The sequence below is a fragment of the Chinchilla lanigera genome, unplaced genomic scaffold (assembly GCF_000276665.1).
Source record: "Chinchilla lanigera isolate Chin_1 unplaced genomic scaffold, ChiLan1.0 scaffold00027, whole genome shotgun sequence".
NCBI lineage: Eukaryota > Metazoa > Chordata > Mammalia > Rodentia > Chinchillidae > Chinchilla > Chinchilla lanigera.
The window spans coordinates 18,261,372-18,287,201 of NW_004955428.1; the positions used below are offsets into that span (position 1 = coordinate 18,261,372).

At 33.4% G+C, this 25,830-nt stretch overlaps 1 protein-coding gene across 9 annotated transcripts in view; it reads right to left on the minus strand.

Annotated features, from left to right (window-relative positions):
* Kiaa1109 (KIAA1109 ortholog) overlaps window positions 1-25,830 on the minus strand; it is a 199,439-nt gene that overhangs the window by 36,385 nt on the left and 137,224 nt on the right. For 6 of the 9 annotated variants that reach the window (XM_013515292.1, XM_013515294.1, XM_013515288.1 and 3 more), the window contains 16 exons: window positions 24,938-25,182; window positions 22,310-22,415; window positions 18,597-18,694; window positions 17,417-17,602; window positions 16,205-16,373; window positions 14,797-15,008; window positions 13,748-13,946; window positions 11,781-11,840; window positions 9,751-9,977; window positions 8,893-9,093; window positions 8,570-8,700; window positions 6,620-6,743; window positions 5,229-5,338; window positions 3,253-3,343; window positions 2,516-2,578; window positions 309-562 (listed from right to left, as the gene is read on the minus strand). In XM_013515292.1, coding sequence (XP_013370746.1) covers window positions 309-562; window positions 2,516-2,578; window positions 3,253-3,343; window positions 5,229-5,338; window positions 6,620-6,743; window positions 8,570-8,700; window positions 8,893-9,093; window positions 9,751-9,977; window positions 11,781-11,840; window positions 13,748-13,946; window positions 14,797-15,008; window positions 16,205-16,373; window positions 17,417-17,602; window positions 18,597-18,694; window positions 22,310-22,415; window positions 24,938-25,182 — 2,476 coding nt within the window. The remainder of the gene's footprint in view (window positions 1-308; window positions 563-2,515; window positions 2,579-3,252; window positions 3,344-5,228; window positions 5,339-6,619; window positions 6,744-8,569; window positions 8,701-8,892; window positions 9,094-9,750; window positions 9,978-11,780; window positions 11,841-13,747; window positions 13,947-14,796; window positions 15,009-16,204; window positions 16,374-17,416; window positions 17,603-18,596; window positions 18,695-22,309; window positions 22,416-24,937; window positions 25,183-25,830) is intronic. The other 3 variants (XM_013515295.1, XM_013515293.1, XM_005386777.2) reach the window with 3 other exon arrangements.

Below are 25,830 nucleotides of genomic sequence, written 5' to 3' on the forward strand. Positions count from 1 at the left end.
CCTTGTGCTTGCCAGGCAGGTGCTTGTACCACTGAGCTATATCCCCGGCCCGCCATTTTTATTTCTATTTTAGCAACCAGGATTATCTCAGAGAAATAGGTAAAGTGTTTTAAACTTTTTTAAATTGAAAAATAATAATACCATATGAAGCTAAATTACATTAGTAAATCATGGAGATGTCTCTAGTTTGTTTTACTCAAACTAGGCATACTAAGAGACATTTCTGTAAATAATAAATTAGATATCGCTTTAGGTTCAGTTCTAGATTCTGAAATACTAAAGAATCTTCAAACAAAAAGGCTACTCACGAGGGTTTCCTGTAAATATAAAACCTTTCCCTCTCACGGTCTTCATCCTTTTCATCCTTCTCAGAGTCTTCACTGGTAGAAGACAAACTGTCATCTCGCCTGCCTTCTTCAGGTTGGAAAGGAATGTTTGGTGAAAAGCTTCCAGGAGTTTTGGGAGAACTGAACACGGAACACGATCCTTCACTATTTGATGAGTAATGAGATGGACCTTCAATAGTTACTGACAAAAGGTCCAGTTCTGTCTCCTCTGGAAACTGGTTGTAAAAGGATAACACATGAATGAGATTTAGAATTTAACTTCCCTCTCAATTAAAAAAAGAAGTAACTTCAAATATTCTAGAAATTTCTGAGTTGAACTCCTCACTTTAAATGAAAGAAAGGTCAGACTTAGGAACATAGGAAATGGCACACCAACGAAGGAAGCAAGAAGGTCAAACCACAGAAAGTTACACCATTGACACTTTAAAACTCAGACTGAAATCTTACTGAATAGGAACATACATCATCACAATGATTAGTAAACACTGTCATTCTTTAAAGGAGAAGTTAAATATAGGGAATCAAAAGAAATGTGATCAATTATAAACCAGAACGGCACAAGCAATTATTGAGGAAGACCATGCAGTGTCAGTACAGAGGGTGTTAGGGTGCTTGTAGGAGCTTTGCGTATGTATCTTTAAAAAATGAGCTCCTCATGGGCTAAATGATATGCAAATAATTGAGTAAAAAACACATACAATCAAATTTACAAATGTTGTTATTTTAAGGTAAATAGTTTGTATAACAACATGTCTCTAACTCAGGTTTTTACCATGAGGTCACTGTTTCCAAGTAGGTAAAAAAACCAAGACTTCTTATGACTAAATTTGAATTCCCTATCTCAGTAGCTTCAGCATCATTTAGTAATGATTATCTTTTATAAAGTGCAATGTGCAAGGTGATATAATTTATTATTCAAAACAACTAGATCCTACATGTTTTTAGTCTTTGAATGTATCCATAGTTTAAGTACCTATTTTCTAATTTGTGATTAGCAAATCTAATATCTAATTTCCTATTATCTAATTTATCATTTTTATGTACCATTTTTTATAAGCAGAATGTATTGGTTTTGTGTTTTTTTGGTACTGGGAATTGAGCTCAGGACCTTGCACTTGGCCAGGCAGGTGCTATAACACTGTCATTTCAAAATAGGCCCCAAATCACTTCAAATACTAATATTTTTAAGAATCACCTAATTAAAACTGATGATTTATATCAGTGACAGAGTGCTTGCCTAACATGTGTAAGGCCCTGGGTTTGATATCCAGTTCTGCCCTCTCCAAATCACCTAATTAGTAGAATGGACTCAATCTGCATAAATGATTTGCTTCCAAGATGTTTTTTGCTGATTTCTAGAATAAAGAAAATATTCTTTAAGCTTTAATCTAATAGTTCTATGAAAAAGTCTAATTTGAATTAATTCAGTATAATTATGGAATATATTTTGACTTGACCTTAAGAAAATAAGGAAAAGGAAACAAAACATACTGGAAGTACAACATGCCAATTTTTAAATTAATTTGGAAGAAAAATTTTAGATAAAATATATATACCTGATATATAATCTCTTTAAGATTCACTTTTGCTTTTATGACACATTTAGGAAAAACATCTGGCTTATAAAAATGTGAATTCTACTGACTGTATAACAGATTTTCACATTTTGAATGCCAGAATAATTTTAAAGGATTATTTAATATTTTTATATAACAGTGATGCAAAATAAATAACATTCAGTGATTAATTTCTTATTCTGAAGTAGATCTGTTTTTACCTACTCAAAGATTGTACTTTTGAAAGGATTCATTTTGTAGTTGAACGTAAGGAAAAAACTTTTCCTTAGGTATAACCAATGAATAAATTTCAGTTTTTGGTTTATGATTTGGTTGAGTGGATTTGATAGGCTGATTCAAGTCTTAATTTTAAAGATCAAAATAATAAATTACAATCTATTTGAATTATATAAGTATACAAATAAAATATAGGCATAATAGAGCTTAAGAGATACATGATGAAAAAAAAATCCAAACAATCTCAATCTTTATGTAAAATACTCTGAGGTGTGTTTGAGTTTAGTTTGAAACGAAAGAAAGCCATTGTTAAAGCAGATTTTCAAGATGGTTAATTAGTTATTAAGCAAAATTTATGTTGTTCTTTGTAAGTACCTGAAAATACCCTTCCCCAGGACAGCTGGATTGTGGTGTACTTCCCCATACTGTATTTTTCAACTTAATTAAAATAATAAGAAAATAAAGAAATTTGTGAAAAAAATTTTTTAAAAGGCTTAAAAGTAAACAAATATACAAAACAAACCCAAATGTTTTAACATAAATGCTAACATGCTGAAATTAGAATATAACTTTGAAGCTGACATTCCTTTGGCTTCTGCTACTACCTACAAATACATTCTAAACTAAAATATATAAGTATAAATTATCACATTTACAACTGTGTGAGAGACATAGTTTAATGTGAATTCTCGCTTGCAGGAAACATTATTCAACAAAAACTTTTCCACTTAAGAACAAGCAGTTACAGAGTCTTCATTGTGCATGTAGAAGACTTAATTCCCGCAGCACGGCTCTCGATGGAGTAAGAGCAGTGGCTCACTGGAGGGTCATATAGAATACTTCAGGCAGTAACACACTCCTACCGGCTTGAACCACTGGTGGTATATGAGAATCTAACCACTTTTACCCATATAGTCATGCATGTACCACTGGTCATTCAAGCTGCCTGGCAGCGAGACATATAAATCAAAACCCTGTATGAATGTGGTAAAATCCTTACTCTCAAGGTAGGCAAGAATCAGTAGTATTTTGAAATTTTATAGCATTGTAACTTTTCTATCTGTAAAAACTATTTCAAAATATGTATTTGGAACAGAGATGCTCTCTCTTACTGTATCCTGGATGTTAAAAGTTACTCTGGGTCCAGGAGATGCTGCATCCACACGGATTTCTGGGAGCTCTTCAGTTTCTCCTACTCGAGAACTGTAAGTAAAATATAAAGTAATAAGCTTAATAAGTCTAATAAATAATTAAGTCTAACTCATGATATGTATTAACATTTTATTTCAAAATATTTACCTTAGCAAAAAATTGAATTTTTGTCATTCTAATCTTAATCTTTAGCATCATACAAAAAAGCCTCGAAGTTTTAATTAACCTATGATTTTCTAAAACCAAACCATATAAAAAGAATTTAGTCTTTATAGGCAAGTCTTTAGGCAGAGACTTCACAAATAAAGCCTTTACTGCACAGGAAATACTACAAAGAATCAACAGCTGGGATCTCATCTTATTAAAAAGCTTTTGCAAAGCAAAAGAAATTACCAACGAAGTGAAAAGACAACCTACAGAGTGGGAAAAAATCTTAGTCAGTTGGTTCTTCAGACATAAGACTAATATCTAGAACTTAAAAGATTTGAAAACAATCAGATCCCTCCCAAATTTAAAGACCCAATCCAAAAATGGGCATCTGAAATGAACAGACATTTCTCAGATATACAAACAGCAAATAAATACAGAAAAACATGTTCAACATCACCAATCATTTGGGAGATGCAAATTAAAACAACACTGAGATTCTATCTCACTCCAGAAAGAATGGCTATTATTAACAAATCAACCAATAACAAAGGCTGGTGGGGCTATAGGGAAAAATAAACCTTTCTCCACTGCTGGTGGAAGTGTAGACTGGTACAAACACTGTGGAAATCATGTGGAGATTCCTCAAACAACTAGGACTAAAGGTTCCATTCAACCCAGCTATTCCCCTTCCTGGTATCTTCTCAAAAGAATTAAAAGCATCATATCACTGTGATATATGTGCAGTCATGCGCATAGTAGCATAGTTTGTAATAGCTAAATCTTGGAAACAGCAAATGCCCATCAACTGAGTAATGGATAAAACAGATGTGGGTTTTATACAATGGAGTACTACTCAGCCATAAAGAAGGATAAACTTGAGAAATTTAGAGCTAAATGGATGGACCTTGAGGCCATACTCTTAGGTGAAATAAATCAGATACATATGTGTAAATATCACATTGTCTCTGCTGTGAGAAACTGAAAGTGTAAATAAGAATCAAAATGTACAACAGACATTGTGAAATAGGAAGTAACGGTTAAAAGGGAAAGGGAATTTGGCGGGGGCATGAAAGGGAAAAGAAAGGGAAAATGATTCAAAAAAAAGGATAAAATGGAAACTGCTTTGCAAGTAAGGTGGAGAAGGGGTGAAGAAATGGGAGGAGGATGGAAAAAAAAACAGGAACTAAAATGTATTATGTACAGGTACAAATTCCATATGATGAATATGATCATTATGCATATCTAAATTGTACCAATAAACTTAACTATAAAAAAAGAATTTAGACTTATCTTTATAATGCTAGCTTTGGCATTATACAGTGGAAGTATGGAGGGATTTATTTGAGATGAGATTATTGCTAATTAAAAAAAGTGAGTGCTGATTACACAGTATTTTAATTTGTTAGGTAAAGTTTCCATATTTTCACACATGAAGTATATGTGCAATTATACCTTTTCTAAAGGGACATATTTAGAATACCTGCTAGCAGTATGTACATGCCTATGTCTTTGTATAGTCTGAAGTTTATACATAAAACTTGCCTAAAAAACATGTACTTCATTACTGAAAAGAACTCACTCCATTGTGATATAAACGAGATAAAGAAATTCCTCAAATAAGTGAAGTTTGACCGGAATCAGTATGATTCCTATTTTAGTAATAAGGGCTATTTTTACTTAGTTTTATAATTTTCTCAATTAGAACACAGTAAAAAAAAAAGTAGTGAATCTTGCTAAAGGAGTCAGCAATTTTATTTCTTCTTTCATTGGTTGAAATATGTATTACCTTGCTCTTTCCATTCGCTTGAGAGGTGGTCTTCCAGAAGCAGAAATGCTTTTAGATCGGCTGTAACTTGGTTTGTAACCCAAACCCCACTTATCCTTTAGGGAAGCAGCCTAATGAAATAATAGAAAAAAGTTACTGTACACTATATTTTGTTCTTCTTACTAAGGTCTAACTTCAGGAGAAACTAGCTAGCAGAGCCTTGTCTGCTTGAGGGGTACAGTAGCAAATCATAACTGATCAAGAAGGGAAATACCAAGCTCCAACCAGCTCTAATCACATTGTGCAAACTAAGCTAGAAGAAAAAAAAGCTGACATAAATTTATTAAGTTCACTTCAGAGGCACAGACTTACAAATGTAAAACACAGGATGATAAAATATTCAGCTTCCTCTGATATTTTACTATTGCATCACATCAAAGGCAAATTTATAGAACTGTACCTTTTACCTGGTGCAGCATGTCTGTCAATCAAGGAAAAATTACAAGGTATATTAAAAGGGAAAGAAGTACAACCTGAAGATGTAGAACAAGCATTGGGACCAGATATGACAGGAATGTGGAACTGTCAGACCAGAAATTTAAAACAGCTATGATTAATATGCTAAGGGTTCTGATGGGTAAATTAGACAGCATGTAAGGATAGTTGGACAATGTAATTAGAGTGATGGAAATCCTAAGAAATAACCAAAAAGAAACTGGAGATCACAAACACTGACATAAATGAATGATGAGCTTCTTAGCAGACTGAGGATGAGGAAAAAAAAAAAATCACTGGTCCCTTAGATGTATCATTACACACTCCCAAACTGAAAATCAAGGAGAATAGAGACTGAAAAAAACAACAGAATATCCAAAACTGTGAGCCAAAACCTGTTTTTAATTAAAAAGGTAAATAAAGCAGAAAAGGGGGCAATCTGTGGCTGAGAGGTAAATCTGACCACTGAAAACAGAACAGGGGAAGGACAGACATCTCAAGAGTTTACATTTTTCATAGAGCTCATATTAGAGACTAAAATGTGATTTCATGAAAGGCTGCAGAAACAGTGGGAAAGGGTGCAACTTTATAGTCTCACTTCCTAGGCCTAAATTTTGGTTCTATCAGGATTACTGGCTGTATAATCACAGTAACATTACTCAACTTTTCTGTCCTTACTTTCATCATTTTTAAAAGAAGATAATAATACAGCTACCTCCTAAGACTGTAAGAATTTAAAGGACTGTTCACATGTAAAATGCTTTAAATAGCATCTGGTACACAGTAAATCTGCTATGTACAAATCAAATGGTATTATCACTGCCATTAGAAGAAAAAAAAACATAAGCACCATCATAGATATGTTTCAAAAAAAAAAAAAAACAGTCTAATGAAATTTTTCTTAAATATCTACTCACTCGCATACTGGACCTCCGTAATTTTTTACGAACATCTCTTCGAATGTCATTCACAGCTACAGATTCCAACTGCTGGTAACGTTGAATTTCCTGGTTTATGGTGCCTTCACTTGCACCTAATTTTCTGAATGCAAAACAAATACAGCAATTATTGTGAAGAAGCAACAAAGTAAAACTAACTTTTAGTTATTCCTTTTTAATGCTCTTACTTGTCAGAATACCAAGGAATATGGACAGGCCAAAACACTCTATAAGTTTAATATCTGTATCTGTCAAACTGTAAAAAACAAAACAAAAACCACCACCAGTATTTGAGGAAATGCTTTACCCATTTCTGTAACAAGAGTTTCTAGCCATCTCATGAAAACCATAGACATACTACACAGAAAAATATCTTTATATAAAATTCCTCAATATTTTGGAAGAATATATTTCAGTAAAAGTCACTTTTCCCCTGAGAACAAAATGGAAATTGTAGTGTAAGTCAAAAGGAAAATGTAAGCCACTGTATGATAATTCACAGACAAATTTTTAGGCAATACTTTTCATTGTACAAAACACATGAATGTATGAAAAGTCCTCGTATGCAAAAAGACACAGGTGTACGTGTATGAAGATTAGAAAAGGTAAGGCAGGAAGACCGAAAGTTTGAGCTCAACCTGGCTAATTTAAAGACCCTGTCTCAAAATTAAAAATAGGACTGGAGATGTATGTAGCTTAGTATAAAGGCTCTGGGTTCAATCTTCAGAATCAAGAAAAACAAAAGCAAAAACAAAAAAAGATGAGGCATCATCATCAACTTTTGGGAAAAATAAATTTCCAAGTTTAGAAAAAGAATATTCTTGTAAATTATTCTTACAGAGGAGTTATCAGTATTCTCCATCAGGCAGCAGATATAGAAAAAAGGTTACCACCAAGTACTATCCTCTACTCCAATTTTAGTCCTGGACTATTAAGGCAGGCAGGTATGGAAGAGGGAGTATGAATTCTGAATTCAGACACACAGAAGTTCAAATTTTAATTCTTTACTCTGAGCCAGTTTTCTCATCAATAAATTTGGGTAATGTTATCTCACCTCACAGGAATGTGAACATAAAATTGAAATAACACTTGTCAAACTCAGAATAGGTACTTTATAAATACTCATTTTCTCTCTTCTAAAAATTTCCATTCCAGAAATACTGTTAGCAAACTAATGCATACATTTATATAGGCATATGGCAATACATAAAAATGTATATACACAAGTGGAGACATTTATATAGTTACATATATTACATATATGTACTGTTATGGTTTGTGTCTGGATGTTCCCCCAAATCCTCATGCAGTCATAGGGCAGGCTTCTAGAGTTTATGACTGATTCATGGGTGAGTGCTACACCCACCCTGAGGCAGGTAGTTTGCATACAATGTAAGGGAGGGAAAGAGGCCTGCTCTCGCTGCTCCTCCTTTTTGCTCTTGTTTTTGCTGCCTGCCCCCCTTGCCATGAACTGTTGTCCTCTGCCATGTGCCACTTTGCCTTGGAGCCAGTATGGAATGGAACCTCCACAAATTCTGAGCTAAACAAACCTTTCTCCTTCCTTAATTTGGGGCATCAGGTATTTTATCTCTGCAATGAGAGAAAAGCAATCAAGACATGTACCATATAATTGTGTGTGTGTGTGTATATGTATATGTGTGTGTATATGTATATGTGTGTGTATATATATGATATAAAATAGGTCATAAACTGCTCAGAAATGAGGAGCTGTGAAGAACAGTAGACAAGTATTACAGGTTTAATTTTACCCCTAATGAATTTATAATCTCAGGTAAATCATTAAACTTCTTTGGACCTTACTGATCTTGTTGACAAAGTGAAGGATTTGTATTACCCCAGATCCACTTTTAGCACCCTATGATTTTAATGTTTATAGGATACAATATTATATTTAAAAGTTACACATACTTAAGATCATCTATTACTTTGGCCTGCTCATTCAGTTCTCTGATATCTACTAAACGTTTCATAATTTTTCTTCCTCGAAGTTCTCCTGGCTGGCTGGAAGATGCTCCTTGTCTTCGATAATCTACAGCTTCCTGAAAAATAAAAAACTGTATCTGTTAATATCACTGTCAGTTCATATAGCAAATCTAGACTACGAAATTAACACCTTAAATCAAAAAAAGCATGCAAGAATCAAAGCCATCTATCTATATTAAGTAAGATGATTGGAATTCTCCATTGATTCAAGTCCCAGATATACAGAAATCTATGTAGTTGCTACCTACGTTTCCCCATGAGTGTGCTCTGCATGCTTTCAAATGGGACTGGCTAGACTGAGGGGTGCCCCATAGCTCTGAGTCACACAGATACTCTGTAGGAACAGAATAGCGTTGATTTGGGGGCGTCAGGCCTAGTAGGTGGTTTACAAGTCGCTGCCCAAAGGTGAGCTTGTGGCCATCTCCACTTACTGAATTTCCATCTGAACTCTAAATAATAAACAGTAATATTATTTTCAAAGATTTCTTTCCAATGACAAGTTCATAGTGCAATAGTTAAAAATGTGTAAAATAATTTTTAAAAATCAATACCATAATAAAAACAGAGAATAACTTTCTTTTTTAAAGTATAGACCTTCATTTTGTGTGTCTACTTTGCTTTTCCTGGACTCATTTTTAAGAATCTTTCCTACAGGTGATTCACGGATCATGAAATTCATCCATTTAAAATGTACCATCCAAAGCTTTTTAGTATATTACCAAGCGATGCAATCATAATCATACTCAGTTAAGAACATTTTCATACCTCAAAAAGAAAACTCATACCTATTACCAGTCTCGTCCTATTCCTCTTTCCACCATATTCTCCATAACCCCGAGCCTACGCTCTGTCTGTAGATTTGACGGCCTCCAACTTTACTGTTATTTCATCATCTGTTAGTTAAGGCGTAAGTTCACTAACAGTCATCATGAACACAGAACTCAATTAAAAGATAGTACTATGAAATGCAGACCCAAGGAACCACAATATTCCTTTTCCTTCCTTCACAAGAACAAATGGAATATACTAAACAACATTGAATTAATTATATCTCTGTCTCTGGGTAAAACCCAGTTCTGAAAACTTCCAATACTGCGTTTACTTACAGTATGGATAGTGGGAGACATAGTGTCAACTTCATCCTCATCTGACAGGTCAGCTATGTTCACTGAATTTAGGTCAGCGATGTCATCTATGTCCTCCTCTCCTGTCAGTGTTGTAAGGGTGTTTCCCAGAGCATTAAGCCTTTTGCCGATGTTAGGATCCATGTGGACATCAATCCCACACATTTTCCACAACACATTGAGTGTCCAGGTTCCAGCACTACTACTTTCTGTTTGAATAAAGACATAGCTTTATTGGATAGTCCTGAGTCGAGAAATTTAAATAATCTTACATTTAAGTAATAAAGGTATGATGGCATATATAATAGGTAATATTTTCACAGCTAGATTTATTGGAAACAGCAGGATATGAGCATTATTTTTCTACGTGCATCTAGTATTTTCCATATAGTACCCTTCTTTATTCTGAGAACTACATATTCCCTCTCCTACCCCCAAACTAATCTATTTTCCCATGTTTATAACAGGAATTACCATGAGCATGGCTCACTAGCTAGAATTAACTATGTATCACACGCAAATGAACATCAAAGCTGGAAAAAGAAGTATCTGTCTCTGAACCTGAGAAAAGGTTAGTCCCTCTCTGACAACAGAGTGGGTAAACAAGGCTCTGAGCTCTTGGCTGCCACATCCCTGCCACATATAAGGAGGTCATCAGTCAAAATTAATTAATTAATTTGATAGTTAAAATACGAGGCAGCCAGGAAGGAGTAGAAGCAATAGCTGGAAAGAATTCTGCCGACAACTGGGATCTTAACTCTACTAGTTACTGAGGACCTCTGAATTGACCTGGCTCCTTCTCTTCCCTGAGACAGCAAGTCTTAAATTTAACTGTAACCTGCAAATATCCCTTTAAAAACTTTCCCCTTTTGGTTAAGCTAGTTTCACTGGGTTGCTGTCATTTAGAAATAAAGAATCTTGACAGGGACATAGGACCTTTCTCCCAACATGGATATTTGTTTCAGTACCACCCTTTCTTTCAATAGTGTTGCTGGAAGTTTCCTAACTTTTTCAATTTTCTACCACTGGAGACTGTGGGCCTTGGTGCTTCCTGAGATAGATGAGCACTAACACTAAGGTTGGCGAGGATAACAGTGAACAGTAATGAGAGAAAGGAAATCTCAGCTCCTATCCTTTCCAATGTTTTAAGAGTGCTTAAATAACTGCCTGGCTTTAGCTTACCCTGTCCAATTTTATAACAAAAGAACAATAAAAATTTATGTTTGCTATTATCTCAGTTAAGATATCACTTCCACAGTTATCTCCTAACTGGTTTCCTAGGTCCCCCCTCCCCGCCCCAACAAATCTTTGAAGATGTCCCTTGATAGTGTCACTATTTGCTTTCTTGCAAAACATTCAGTGTTCTCCCTACTGCCTAGCAAATCAAATCTAACTTCCTTAATTTGGCATTCAAGATTTTTCCCATCTAGTTTTTCACTTAACTCTGTGCAATTTAGTTAAATTGAACAACTCTGAGTACACACTGCGCTTTGACATAATGACTGATGTTCTCTTGTCTGAATCTTCTCTTGCCACACCTCCCAGTTTCTGCTTAAGGAGCACTGATCTATCTTTTGATTGTTTAAATGCTTATTCTTCTATAAAGGTTTCTCTGATCTCAACATCCTCTACACTTGAAAATATTCTCTCCCTATTGCATTTTTCAATAGAGTTGGGATTCTTAATAATTACTGTCTGTATCACCTATTCTAATGGAATTTTGCTGAATACACAAAGGATAAAAAGTGTATCTGATTCATTTTAGTCTTCCCCAAAACATTTTGCAGTATATCTTGCATACAGTAATATAATAAGATATATTATATTAAAATAAATAAAAAATAAATCATTAATAATAAAATAAATCATTAAACGCATACAAATATTATTGAAAAAGTTCTTTTTAAAAATTAGCAATCTCCAGAATTAGCTAAAAGATCTTTCTGCCAGTACAATGAAGTTAGAATTCTATAAGACATATGTAGAAAAGGTAACAGTAAATGTGAACCTACCAGCTGCTGCTTGTCCTGTGGTCCTTGAACATACTTCGTAGGTGCCATCTGGAACTACACCTATAGAAAAATGAGCCCCAAAATGGTTTTCAATAAAAATTCACTTGTGATTTAATATGCACTCCACTTTTCCACACAATTATCTAAATGCAAATAGGAATATTAGCCTCTGTGGTTTCAGTCCTTAATCTGTAGAAATACTGTCTTAATTATTAGTTAGATTTATTCCCTTTTTTACAATATTTTATTCTATGATTTTAATAGTTGCAGTTTTAGTTTACTTTGTGCATGTGGTTTTCTTACCACAGTCACAACACCCTGGGTGCCTGAAACTCTAGCTGGTTCTCCATGAACATTCAGAAACATTGAGGATACTATGACAATTTGCACTATCATGAATGTATTACTTTCAGAATGCAACTATTAAAAGTGTCTTTTAACTAAGAACTGCTACATTATGTCAAAGATGTGACCCATCAGTTTTGTCTACAGTTTATGAAAAAAAAAAAAAAAAAAAAAAAAAGGCCTGTGAATTTCAAGGTCATGGATGTATCCAGCAATATATCAGATTTTAAGTATGAAAAATATAATACCATGTAGCTTAATCTGTTAATTTAAGCTTAAAAAAAAGGGGGTTAAATGAATTCAACACTTCTAACCAATAAAGATCCTATCATTCTTGAAATAACTTTTACACAAAGTAAATTTGAAGAGAGAATTAAGGCTTTTCGCAGCAATACTTAATGGAAACTAAAATGTGGGTCTAAATCTGACAATATATAGTCTTAAATGAAAATGTCTTTTCACAATTCCTTTGATTCCTAAATTGGTACTCAAATGTAAACTTTGGGTTTGTTACTCATCTTCTAGCTACTTTGATATTAAATGTTTTTGCTTGAAATTTTTCAAAAACGAAAAGTTCTTCCAGTGTAAACATACAATTAGTTTGTGAGGGAGGATCTATTCATTATTAGATAATTAGATATAATATGTATACTTTTAAAAATGATATTACCATTATTTTACGTTAAAATCTAACATTTTTGAATCATATAGGACTTGTGTCTCGCACATAAATTCTAAATTTAAAAAACCATCTGATTCTAGGATAAATATTCCCTTAATTTCTCTTTACAGTTGTGGTTACAAATTACAACAAATAAAGCTTTATTTAGTCTTTTGAATTGAGGAATGCTAGAATGAAAAGTAAACCTTTTGAAGCCATGTAAAACAAAGAACAAGTAAGTAAAAAGGGGAAAGAAAATCATTATTTCCCATCCTAAGTGATGGATTACAACAGTAAGTTTAAAAATGATTACATAAATGTACAGAATAGAGTTGATCAAGTAATATTATTAAGATCTATGGGAGATCTGGATCTTGAAGATGAAAGCTAGGAAATCCACTAGGCTTTTCTTGTCCTCTATATAAAACACAGAATGCTTATGTGGACCAATTATTGGTCTAAATCCAGGATGGCAATTTTCCTGCTGTGATAACCAAATCCAACTCAAGATTTAACAGCTCGGACTCCCTCAAACTTCTGGTGGTTTATACACTTTGTAAACATGTTGATTAAATGGGACTACTTTTCCTATCTATTTACATGGTCCTTGGTCTTGGACATTTACAGCCTATTCTATGTTTTAAAGTGAGTTAGGTTTATATATTTATTTATTCCTTCCTCCATGATCCTTACAGAACAAAGATACTTTATATGGTCATTTGTGAAAACCATTATAAGAAAATAAGTGACAGAGGGCAAAATTTCAAGGGTTTTATCATCAGAAAGAATGCCTTGCTAGTTTACTTACCCAAACTGCTTAAATATACTTTGTTATCTTTAGGTAGAAACAGCCTTTATTTCAAAAAGTCTAAAAACATTCCTCTATCTGAATATTTGGCTTTACAAACAAATATTTTTTAAAAAATTCTAAACCTCAATGCAGAAAATAAAAGATACTCACAGGCATTCATCACAAGATCTCCACGAATTTCTGGTTTCCAGTCATCCCATGATGTCTCAAAGCCATCAGCAAAACGGATACAAAAGTTTTTGAAATGTCCTTTGCTAACCAGAGACTCTGAAGAACAAGCAGTGATGAGGGTACTTTCAATGGTCAATACTAAAGCTGAACCAGTGTCAAGATCTCCTGTGTGATTGGACTGCAAAATATAGTAAGAAAGACAAGAAGTAGTGAGAATTTTTTAAATTTAGAAATTTTCATAAGACTCATAAATACCTGTAAATTCTAGACATCCTTATCATAAAGCAGCTTACAAAGTTTTTAAAAATTAAATTGCTCAAGTGAAATGCACTTGCCACATGCATTTTTCTTAACTTGGGAAGAGCTGGTTATCTCTTTTACTATATTCAGCTTCTGCTTAGCTGTGGGGAATGCTCTCACTGTAATACCCTCCTGGTGTGTAATAGCCTTCGTGACCCTGTCTGTGAGCCATTAAAAACTACATTTTATTTCTTGTAACAGCACACCCAATGTTGTCCATCCTCAAAACAGTTTTTCTTAACACAACCTTGCCTAAAATATAAATTCACCTAACAACTGTTTAAGTTAAATTGTAACAGTATAGTTCTCTATATTGGATTATCATAACACTTACTTCTTGGCCTGACAGGAGCTAGTAGACATGTGCATGAAATACCTTAGAACTGGTCCTAAACTATTAAGAGATTAGGTTCCTGTATATGGCATATCTTTATTCTTCTTATTTCCTTCTCCCATGCTCCTCACCCCTTGCCCTTGTTTCCTTCGATCCTTTGTTATTACCATTCTGAATCTTATCAGAGTGCTTCAGAAAAAAGTCACCTGTGAGTCAATTATAGATGAATAATACCTAAGGGAGTTCAATCTTACTTGCCATCTACTAAACTCAAGCTATAAACTCTTTTCCCAAAAAGTTTACTGTTATATTTTAAATTCATAGAAATGCTTAGTAGAACTGGCTTTTATCCCTGGAATAAAAGGAGTATGACTTGATTTTTTTTTTTTAATACCTGTGCAGTATTTGTGATAGGGAGGCAAATTCCCAGATCATTCACAGTCAGCTGGAGGAAGAGAGTCCCAAAGGCCTGGGCTGATGTTTGTTGGATACCAGGTAGCATGTCTACTACTTCCTTTGTTGCCATATGAATATCCTTATGTAAGGCCATTCGTTGCTCATTCCAGTTGTCATAGGCAGCCTTATAATTCAGCCAAAATAGCACAGCTTTTGAGAAGGGAGGGCAGAAAGAAAAGTAAAATAAATACTGTAAATGGTTTACTATAGCAAGCAGACCTCAATAGCTACACATATTGTTTATTAATAAAAATTACTCCCCCAAAACCATAGTATTAGCATTAGAATGGATCTATGGGGACACAGTCAACGATTTTCATTAACAAATGAAAAAATGAAGCAGAGAACAGGTGATAGCACAAAGACACTAGGAAGAAAAAAATCCAGATCATTTACTCAATCAGTACTTTGAGATTGCCTGTTATATGCTAAGCACTGCAATGGAATCACAAATGAAAACTGACATGGTCCTGACCTTATTTATACAGCTTACTGTTACTACTTCCACTCTTCAATATGATTGAACTAAGAACTTGCTAACCTCCTGCCTCATCCTTTCTTAGTGCTGGAATTATAGGTACACACCACTATGCCTAGCTACTTCTCCTCCTTTAGGTTGTGGGTACCATGTGTAGTACTGTAAGGGAAAGCTGATAAATACAGTCTTCTGTCCCATTAGTTTATATAATGAAGGTTACTGCCGCATTTTCTTAGAGCTTTGTGCTCATACACATTCATTCATGTTCTCTCTAATTTCACAAATGTTTAGTTAGTTCTCAGTGTATGTTGAAGACTGTTCTAGGCATTTAGATACAAAGTTAAATAAGAGAAGCTTTCATTTCATTGTCTCCCTGGTGAACTCCTAATTCAAAATGAAGAATTTCTCCCCTAAGAAGAGGGAATTAACGACTCCCTCATATCCTAGAATATACATCTCTGATTCCATTTAGTATTGTATTTGGTCTCCTTTCTCCTGGACTAAGTTCTTTGAAGGGTAGGGATCCTGTTGTCCATTTCTGTGTTCCACTCTAAGGAGTATAAAATTATAGAATGAATATATAAACACAGTGCCCAAACACAAATGAATCAGTCAAACCAAAATCTTTAATAATAAAATTAAAATTTGGAATCTAACATTCCTACTCATCCATGCAGATAGCAAAATGGCTTTTAAACTTATCAAGTGCCTGTGCAAAAGAAGCTGTTTTGCAATGCTCACATTTTAGGTTTAGGAGGCTCACATTTTAGGTCAAACATACACACTGATAAACTACAAACACTTTTTATTAAGCATTATCAAAGCATTTCTACATCGTAGAAAACAGTTATGAATAATTTAATTTTACCTCTATCAAAGGCTACAGGTTGTGCATAAACAATTGGCCTATTCAAGGTAATAAGCACAGCTTCTCTATCTGAAGAACCACTGATTTCTTCTCGAAGAGCATTCCTTAATCCAATCCTAGTTTTAAAATAGGCAACTTGATGAAAATCAGAACCAGCTTCCTCATAAACCTAGAATGAAATTTAAAGATCAATGAAATCAAATAACAGAAAATATTTTAATTAGAAAAACTAAACATGACTAATTTTATCAAAAAAACTATAGACCATTTTAACTCAGTGAAATTCCTTGTATTTGATACTATAGGTCCTCAAAATTAATACACAACAGGAATATCCAGATAAGAGTTAAACATGGGATTGGGAATGTAGCTCAGTGTAGAACACCTGCCTCAACTTATTTGTGGCTCTAGGTTTGATCCCCAGCATTTCAATAAATAAACAAGAGGTGAACATGAAATGATAAAATATATACAGAATCAAAGATGAGATTCATATTCTGAATGGCAATGTATTACACGTTTCAAATAATTGGATCTTTTTTCCTCGCAAAACATGTTTCTATTTGAAAAATTAAAATTTTTTCTAAAGAATGTTTTGCTCATTTTTTTCTACATATAATCTTCAATGTACCCATTTAATTTTTAAAGTGTGACTGGCATTTTAAACACTGGTTCTTGGAATCAAAGAGGGAAAAAAGTTAAAATTTACATATTTTTAGCAGAAGGAAAATGAAACAAAAACTAAATTTAAAAATTTCCAAAGAAACTAAGTTAAATTTTTATAAAATAGAGAATCTCATTAACTGCTGTCTTTTACAGATTTAATATTACTATATGTAACACTTTCCAATATTCTATGGGGAAGCTATAAAACTAGTTAACATTTTAGATGTTCACAAAAGTTAGTACAAAACATTAAAACAAAAAAGTGTTTAACAAAACTAAAAAAAATTACAAGCAAATATTTATGAACATACTAGATGAAGTTTCATGTGGTTGCACTAAACTACAACAATATTCTCCTATAATACTCAATGAAGTGCCAACATAAAAGTGTAAAGGCCTACTTAAATGAGTTTTCATTAGAATTTAGTCAGAAATTTTAGAAACATAAATATGCTTTTAAATCTAGTAATATATAAATTAAAGTAGCTCAAATTGATATGAAAAGTCAAAAGCCACAATTCTAATGTCAATATAGTCTGTACACACCTGATGTTTGACAATTTGTCCTAATGCCAGATTTAAATCCACTTGGCATTTGCCAAATAATTTCAGATAGCTGCTACTTCCTGGTGATGCTTTGGTTTGAAGTCGATTGGAAAGTTCCAGTTCAATTAATCCAGTTTCAAATCTCACGGCTCTCATGGATGGAGTTGTGGCTGTTACTTGAATACCCTAGCAGATATGTTAGTAGGAGAAAAAAGAATCTTCAATCAATATAATGAAGACTTACTCAAATACAATCTTTCAATGTCTCATTAATACAATATTAATGTTTTACAACAGGTACAGTATAGGATACATCTAAAGGGCTAATACACCTGGCAGCATTCTTTAATTTTTCATGTTAGTAGGGTATTTTTAGCTGCTAAATTTCATTTAAATTATTTTTTTAATTGATAAACTGTAATTTTAAAAACTATTATTTTATAACAATGATTTTTACTTCTGTTTTGAGATAGGGTCACTCTGGGTTTGAACTAAGTAATCTTCAACGGCCTTAAGACCATGGTATCCTCTTGACTCATTCTCTGAGTGCTGAGATTATATATAGTCTTACTGTTTTTTTTCTTGCATACTGGGGATTGAGCCCAAGGGACTCTGGCATGCTAGGTAAACCTCTACCACTGGGCTATATTCCTAGCCTCTAAAATTTTGTTAATTGGACAAGTACATAAAATATTTCTTACAGAGTGAAATTTTAAAATATTAGTAAATATTTACAGTTCATAGTATTACAATAGTGACTGGAAAAATCAAATATTTACCAAAAGAAAATGATTAAATACTATATATGATACAGCTGATCAAGGAAATAAAATTGATCTAAATATTCTGATATGGCAAGGTATATAAAAATTAAAATGCATAAATATATCCACATATAAAAGTACTAATAGAGGGGTTGAGGATGTAGCTCAGTGAGAGTGCATGCCTAGCACACATGAGGCCCTGGGTTTGGCCTACAGTATGACAAAATGAAGAAAAATAGAAAAAAAGCCCTAAAGAATATTCAAACAATTGTTAAAGCTTTTTCCTAAGTTGGTATGGTTATAGCTTTTTTTACATTTTCTATTTGGTAATTTACATACTATTAAATTTTCTGACAAGCACAGATTAATTAATTAGGAAGGTATTTATAAAACTATCACTATTATTTAAATGTTACCTTAAACTGTAAGTTCAAGGAATAGAGGAGAATTTTAGGTTTATCCCCATCTGCTGTTCCATCATGTTCATTCCAGAGAGGAATAGGCTGCTCCCCACCTAAAGGAGGTTAAATAACTAAGGGTTTAGAACAATTTCCTTAAAATAAAAAAAAAAACTGATTTGTTCATTTAAAAAAATCCCCATTAAAACAGATACTTCCTTTCTACCTACAATCAAATCTTCAATTGTGATCTTTAGCCAAGTTACATTTCACTGAGGGAGGTGTATATAAAACAGGATAAGTTTGCCTATTTACACATTTATCAAAAACATTTTACAAAACCTTAAAAACCACACACACAGTTACACCAAATATATGATTAGACATTACAGAAAATATATTTGAGGCAAAAATGTAAACTTGATTAACTTCTTCAACTACTAGTATGAACTACTACTTTTTGGTCATATTTAAATATGGTACAAACAAAAAAATGGAAGAGAAAGAAAGGTGAAGTTATGAAGAATAAAGTAATATGTGCCAATAAGCAGTGTAACAGCATATATTTGTTTTGCAAGTTAAAAAATATTGGTGGCAGGTGTCATTGATGATAAAGTTCCTATTAACACAGCATTTTTTTTGCCCAAGCACTGTGGCACTCAGAAAATATTGTTCTAATGTTTTAAGCTACAAATTGGCTCTGAGCAGGATTTAATATTAACCAATTGGCTTTACGTGTTTACTTGTGAGTTGTCTGAAGCTTACGCACCTTGTCTGAAGATGGGCAGTGGACTTACAGTAAGTAAACCTCTGTGAGTCACTGGTCACCCAGAGGCCTGTATGGCCTGTGAAGTTATGACACCTCAAAGGACAAGATAAGGCCACAGCTGAGGACATTTGGCTCAAACCCTAATTAATTACAAGGAGACTGTAGCTGCAGGCTCCACACTCCTACAAAAAATACCAACCTAAAGATAAGGTAGTTCTCCTGATTGACATATTTACTACTTGGGAAAACTCTCCCAAGGTCCTGCTAGATTCCTGGCATTCTCTTGAGTATCCTCCTCCTTTGTTTGAAAATCAAATAAATATGGGCTGCCCAGAGAAGTCTTTGTCTAAACTCAGAGAACACCTAAGCTGTAAGAGAATGAGACCCTCCTGGAGCCCTGAATCATTTCAATTGTCTCATTAATTTAAGCTTTTGCTGTCCACTGCCTTGGGAGTTTGTGGGCCTTGTCAGTCGGCAATAACTAAGGGTTCTTTAACCCGATTTAAGCTATAATTTCTTCTCCCCCCGATTTGCAAATATTCCTGAATGTTTATCTTTCAAATATTCCATCTTAATATGGTAATCTTATACGTATGTTGAGTTCAGCACACCCATAGAGTCTGTATATGTGGAATGAAAATTATTTTTCTACTATGAACAACAAATATATAAAAACAACTAAGATCCAAAAGATTAAAAAAACAGGTTTTGTTTTGAGAAAGAAATTAGTCTTTTATGGGCTCTTGAAATAGAGTGGGGTCAAAATCTATTCAGTTAGTACTATGTGCAAATATACTTAAGTTTTGTATCACTACAGAAAAAGAAAAAAAGAAGTAGGAAAAGAGGTATAAAAAGGGTCATAGATTGAGAGAAAATGCATCCAAGGCAAGACAAAGAAGGGGTATCCAGGGACATAGAACTTGACCTCAAAAAAGAAAAAGACATGTACATAAAGGTGAATAAATATAAAGGAAAAAAAGAATATGTAAAGAGACAGAAACCAAAGTAGCCAAGATCTGTGGATCATTAGTACTAAAACATATCATTTAATACATTCATATTGACATTTTGGAAGAATGGATAGACAATGTGTGTCTGAATAGACTGCATGCATCTGCATATGCTTAGTATCTACTTGCGCTTTAACGTTCCATACTCAAGTTATTCTACTCTAAAATTTATAGCACACGGGTTACTTTTTTCTCTTCTATTTATAATCACACACGTTTTCTACCTTCTATTTCAAGTCCACAGTCATCTCTCTCAGCCCAACCAACTATATGAACAATTACCTCACCTGCATCCAACTATCAACCACCCCCGTCCATTCCTGTTGTGTCTATCCACCTGCCACCAAAAACAGTCTTTGGTGCCTTAAATTATGTTTCTTATATTCCCTATTTTTGTTACAAAATGGCTTTTTTTTTCCTTATCACAGTGTTTGGAATTCTCATGCTCACTCATTTTAGTAGACGGTGTTTACCTTCATTTTCAGTGCTATTTCTAAAACATTAAATCATCACTCCCTCTGCTTTTCATTATTTGAATTCGAAACCATAGCCCTCCTGTATCACTGTTCCCTCTACTCCCTTTTCTACAGGACTGTGGCCCTTCACTCATGTTTTATTCTCATTCATCTCCTATCTTCTCAACTGAACAAAAATCTGTGTCAACCCTAACACATAAAGGGACTCAATAAATATTTCAATGCTTACTATGTTCTGCGTGTTCTATTCACTCTTTTATTACGTAAGTTTATTCAAGCCCTCCCTGATGCACCCGTACCAGAATTTAGCCCTTCCTTCTCAAGTGCTATCTGCCCAGAAGTATACATTTTTTGTTACATGTTTTTATCTGTAACAGTCATCTATCCAATTAGACTGAAATCTTAAAGGCAAAATCACATTCAGATTTTAGCAAGTAGTAGCTTAGTGGACCTATAATGTTTTGTTCCTTATTGATCTAATTCTTCATCTTTTGTTTTGTTCCTCATTGATCTAATTCTTCATCTTTTGTCATTTCTTCAAAAAACTCCTAAAACATGTATGGCAAGTCTTCATAATTTTCTTCATATTCCTACAAGTCTTATCTCGTTCTTGATAAACATGCCTTTTTCTCTCAGTTTCTTGCTAGTTTCTTTCCTCAAACTATAGTTTTCTTTTGAAGTGCACTCAGCCATCAAAAGTATAATGTATTCAAGCCTCAGTTCAAATTATTCCCAGACCATAAAACCCTCAATGATGATCCTATCCATGAAATATTCTCTTCTTCATAACATTTAATTTACTCATTCACACTTTTGTAAAGGTCTGTATTATTGTATGCACAAATTCTACTCTTCTCCATGAAAGTGTCAAGGTCCCTAAACCTGGTAATTGCTAAACTTACATATCTTTGTAACTTTCTCATTACCTAGCTTGGTGTTCTGAATAAATGATTATTGAACAGATTCATAATCTTTCTTTTACACAAAAGCATACTTTATAATTTATATAGAGATATAATTTCCACTTGGAAATACAGAAAAAATTGAGTTGTAGACAGAAAAATATTATAGAAAATAATTACTTCGTTTTGAGTAGTATTTAGTATACTGTTAGTAAAGACTGTGAAATTAAGCCAAAAGAGGTTTTAGTGCCTCCCATGGCTCTACAGGTGACAGTACAGTTCAGGAGATTTAAGAGTACACACAACACCATGTAGGGCTAAAAAAGAACTATCTGAATCTTATTTTGAAATTGGCTATCTTTTCTGAATGTTCAATTAAATAACCGGTACTGTTCCTATGTAAGTAATAAAATAAATCTGAAAAACACTTAACCTACTTTTATGATCAACTGCTATAGCTAATCTAATTTTGCTACTTTTATGTCAACCACGTTGAACTTCATACCATGGAACATCATGTAGCCAATGAGAACAAATTCTTGTATTTATGCTATCAGGAAACAAGTCATCTTACCAGAAACTTTTTGTATTACTTCATTAACTTCCTTCATGAACACTTTCTGTACAAATACCAAGTGGTTTAGAAGATCAGTTGTGAGATTATGTTCAAATGAACCAACCTGTCAAACAAAATCAGAGTATTATATGAACACTACTGACTATATTAATTTTATATTTTCCTTAAAAATTCAAAACTCTGAGGAAAATAAACCAATATCTACATATGTAATTATAGGAATTATAACAGTGCTAAGGGCCTTTCCAAAAATACTGTACAATTTTTAGCTGGACATGGTGGCACATGCCTGTAATCCTAGCATGTGAGGGGCTGAAGCAAGAGGATCACTGAGAGTTTAAGGCCAGCCTGAACTACATAGTGAGACCCTTCCTCAAAAAAAAAAAAAATATTGTGCATTTTTAATATTGTCCATAAGGTATGAGGAATCTTTTGAAAATGAAAACTATATTTTAACTATATGAACTGCCAAGTTCAAAATTAAAATCTTGACTGGAATAAAATTTATTTACACATTTATTTATTTATAAAATTTATTAGTGATCATTTCTGTGATCTTAGAATTACAGACACGCATCACTGTAAGTTAAAGTAAATTTACTTAACTGCTGGCTATTTATGTACTACATTAGTTCCTAAGGATATAGCTATGAAACAAAGAAGCAAAATTCTTGGTTTTAGGATTGTCTTTGAGTGAATTAGCAAACAAGATACCTAAGCAAGCTTTAATTTAGTATGTCCCCCTTGATGAGCACAAGGCATTAAATTTCTGAAAAGAATTAGTTAATAAACAGAGTGAATAGAAAACAGGCCATAAATGAAGTTCAATTATCACAGGAAAGATAAATTGAAATATGTTATGATTAAGGGAAATGCTTCATCACTTCTCTCTTGATACGGTTCATATTTTCATCAAAAATTAAAAGAACAAAATGGACTTGCTAGTCTTAAGTGAGAAGTCATAGAGAATTTACTTCCTCTGGGCAATTTTTTCTATCTAGATAGAAAAGTACAAGTGTGGCAGTGATGATTATCTATTGTGTTTAACTGAGGTCATAGTAAAACAGGCAATCCTAAAAGGGATGCAGTTTTTGATTCTTTGCGATGTTTGAAATTAACTGCATTTTATTTTATTTGGTATTGGGTTGTGCTGCATTACAAGCTTTATTCCTAATATCTGAAGTTAAGGAATTATGTAATACAATACATTAGATTTATTTTTTCTTTCAGGACACTTTTTAAAAAATTTTCTTTCATTTATTGATTTACTCATTCATTCATTTAAAATTTCGAGACAGGATTTCTCCATGGTTTATTATGGCTTACAATGTGCAATCTTGCTGTCTCAGCTTCCCAAATCCTGGGATTACAGGTGAGTGCCACTGTGTTCAGCTATTGTATTTTTTTTTTCAACTGAAGCAATAAGAATAGTGTTGCTAAACTAGAATTTGGGGCACTTATTTTTTAGAGTAGAAAGTGGAAATGAACTATCTTTAAAATATTTTCAGTATATCTTAGACTTGCTATAGTTGTGTATCCTTTCTTGTACATTCATTTTTCACATAGAAATTTTGACTTTCAGGTACTAAGACAAATAGAATCTAAAGAAGCCCCATCAGTTTTAAACTAAATGTGTTCCCTGTAATTGTACAGTATTTCTATCAAATAATTTGTAGGGCCATTTTATAGATACTTCAAATTCTATAGAAAAAATTATACAGCAAATAGCAAATTGCTTCTGATAAGGTTCAATTGCTTCTCACAACTTGACAAAGTAAGGTGAGAGACAGCCTGGAGGAAGACCACCACTGAGTGATTCCTGCCTCTCTGACTTGGCAGTTGTGAGAGTAAGGAAAGGGGTTCTCTCTTTCTCTCTCTCTCTCTCAGTTTCAAATTTCTACTAAATAAATGAAGACATCAGATGAAATTCCAACTCTCAAGTTCTCAGGCAAGCACAGCTTAAAGAAGGCCCATCAGACTTAACTGTGTCCTCTATAACTCATATTTCTATCAAATAATACAAATACCTTTCTTACAGATCATCAAACCAAATGAAACTGATGTCTGGCTGCTTTTTAAACTTTTGACAGTTGTACAGATATAAAGCAGAAAAATGCTGTGATCAGGTATGCCAGCTTTCAACTTACCTTATTTTATTTTTCTAAATGACATGTGGGTTATCACTAATAATTATGCACACATATCAATTATGTAATTCCATCAAAGCCTTGTTCCTTCATTTACAAAATAAGAGTAAATGTATCTGCCTCAGAGGGTTGACTTAAGGACACAGAAGTAAAGCAAATCAAGCTCTTCAAGGTTAACTGCTATCTGTTTTTAAATAACCAAGTAAGCCATGAAACTAACTGCAAAGTTGAATGCTATATCCACTATAAGGAAAGGGTAGCTTCAAAAGTGACAAGTATCTTTTTGTAAAAGCATGTTTCAATAAAACTACCGGGCAGGAGAGAGAAAGAGAAGAGACAGACAGACAGAAATAAGTATGTCCTTAATTCAGTAGAGAAGTTTTCTGCAGGAACAACTCAGTGCTTAACTTCCAGATCATTACATATTTTGGTACACTCACAAATTACAAGGAGTAGTAACATTTAGAAGTAAACTTACTTCTGCCACACAACGTAGATAATTTCCTTGCAAGTAGTACCCTTGTTTGGAGGGTAGTTCATCTATGCTCCAAACCTGATCTGAGTAACTATCATGTTCTTCCATTATATATTTCCCAGACATAGTAACAGGAGGAAGGTTAAGACTGGCAGAAGGAGGAATGGTTGACATATCTGTGGCAGAAACTTTTGATGTAAAACGCAACCTGTGATTTGGCAGTTCAAATGTAAACCTTGTTTGTGCACCTGTAAGAAATAAGAGTTATTGTTTGTGAGGGGTTTATCCATCCATTCCTTTCTCACTTTTACAAAGAAAAATCTGCTGACACCCCACAATTTACCTTGAAATATACTACAGGGTATTTAAATCTGATTATAAATATTCCTCATCTTTAAATATATGTATAGTTACTATAAAGAGTCAATGATCAAGTATTATTAAACCTAAATATCTGCACTGTATTAGGTGAAAGAGGAACAACTACAAACGTTTAGACATTGTCCTTATTATAGAAGAGAGTTACAACAAGAAAACTTAGGCCTAACTAAAAAAAAAAATCCAAATCCACACTGTGCTTTATTCATAGGCAACATTAGTAGTTAACAACTTGTCTTTTTTTTAACTCTAAAGAGAAAAAGTAAGCAATAACAAAATAACAACAATGAAGACAAAAAATAAAACTATAAAAATAATAAAAACAATACAAGATTTCAAAACAAGACGACAGGAATTAACAATGGTTGTTATATTACATATTGTTGTCTTCAACGAAGTTGGTCAGATTACCAGATGCAAGAATACAAGATTGATCAAACAGTTAAAGACAATAACAAGTAATAAAAAAAACACATTAGAAATGATACAGAGCTTCAGCACACAAGATGGTAGAAATT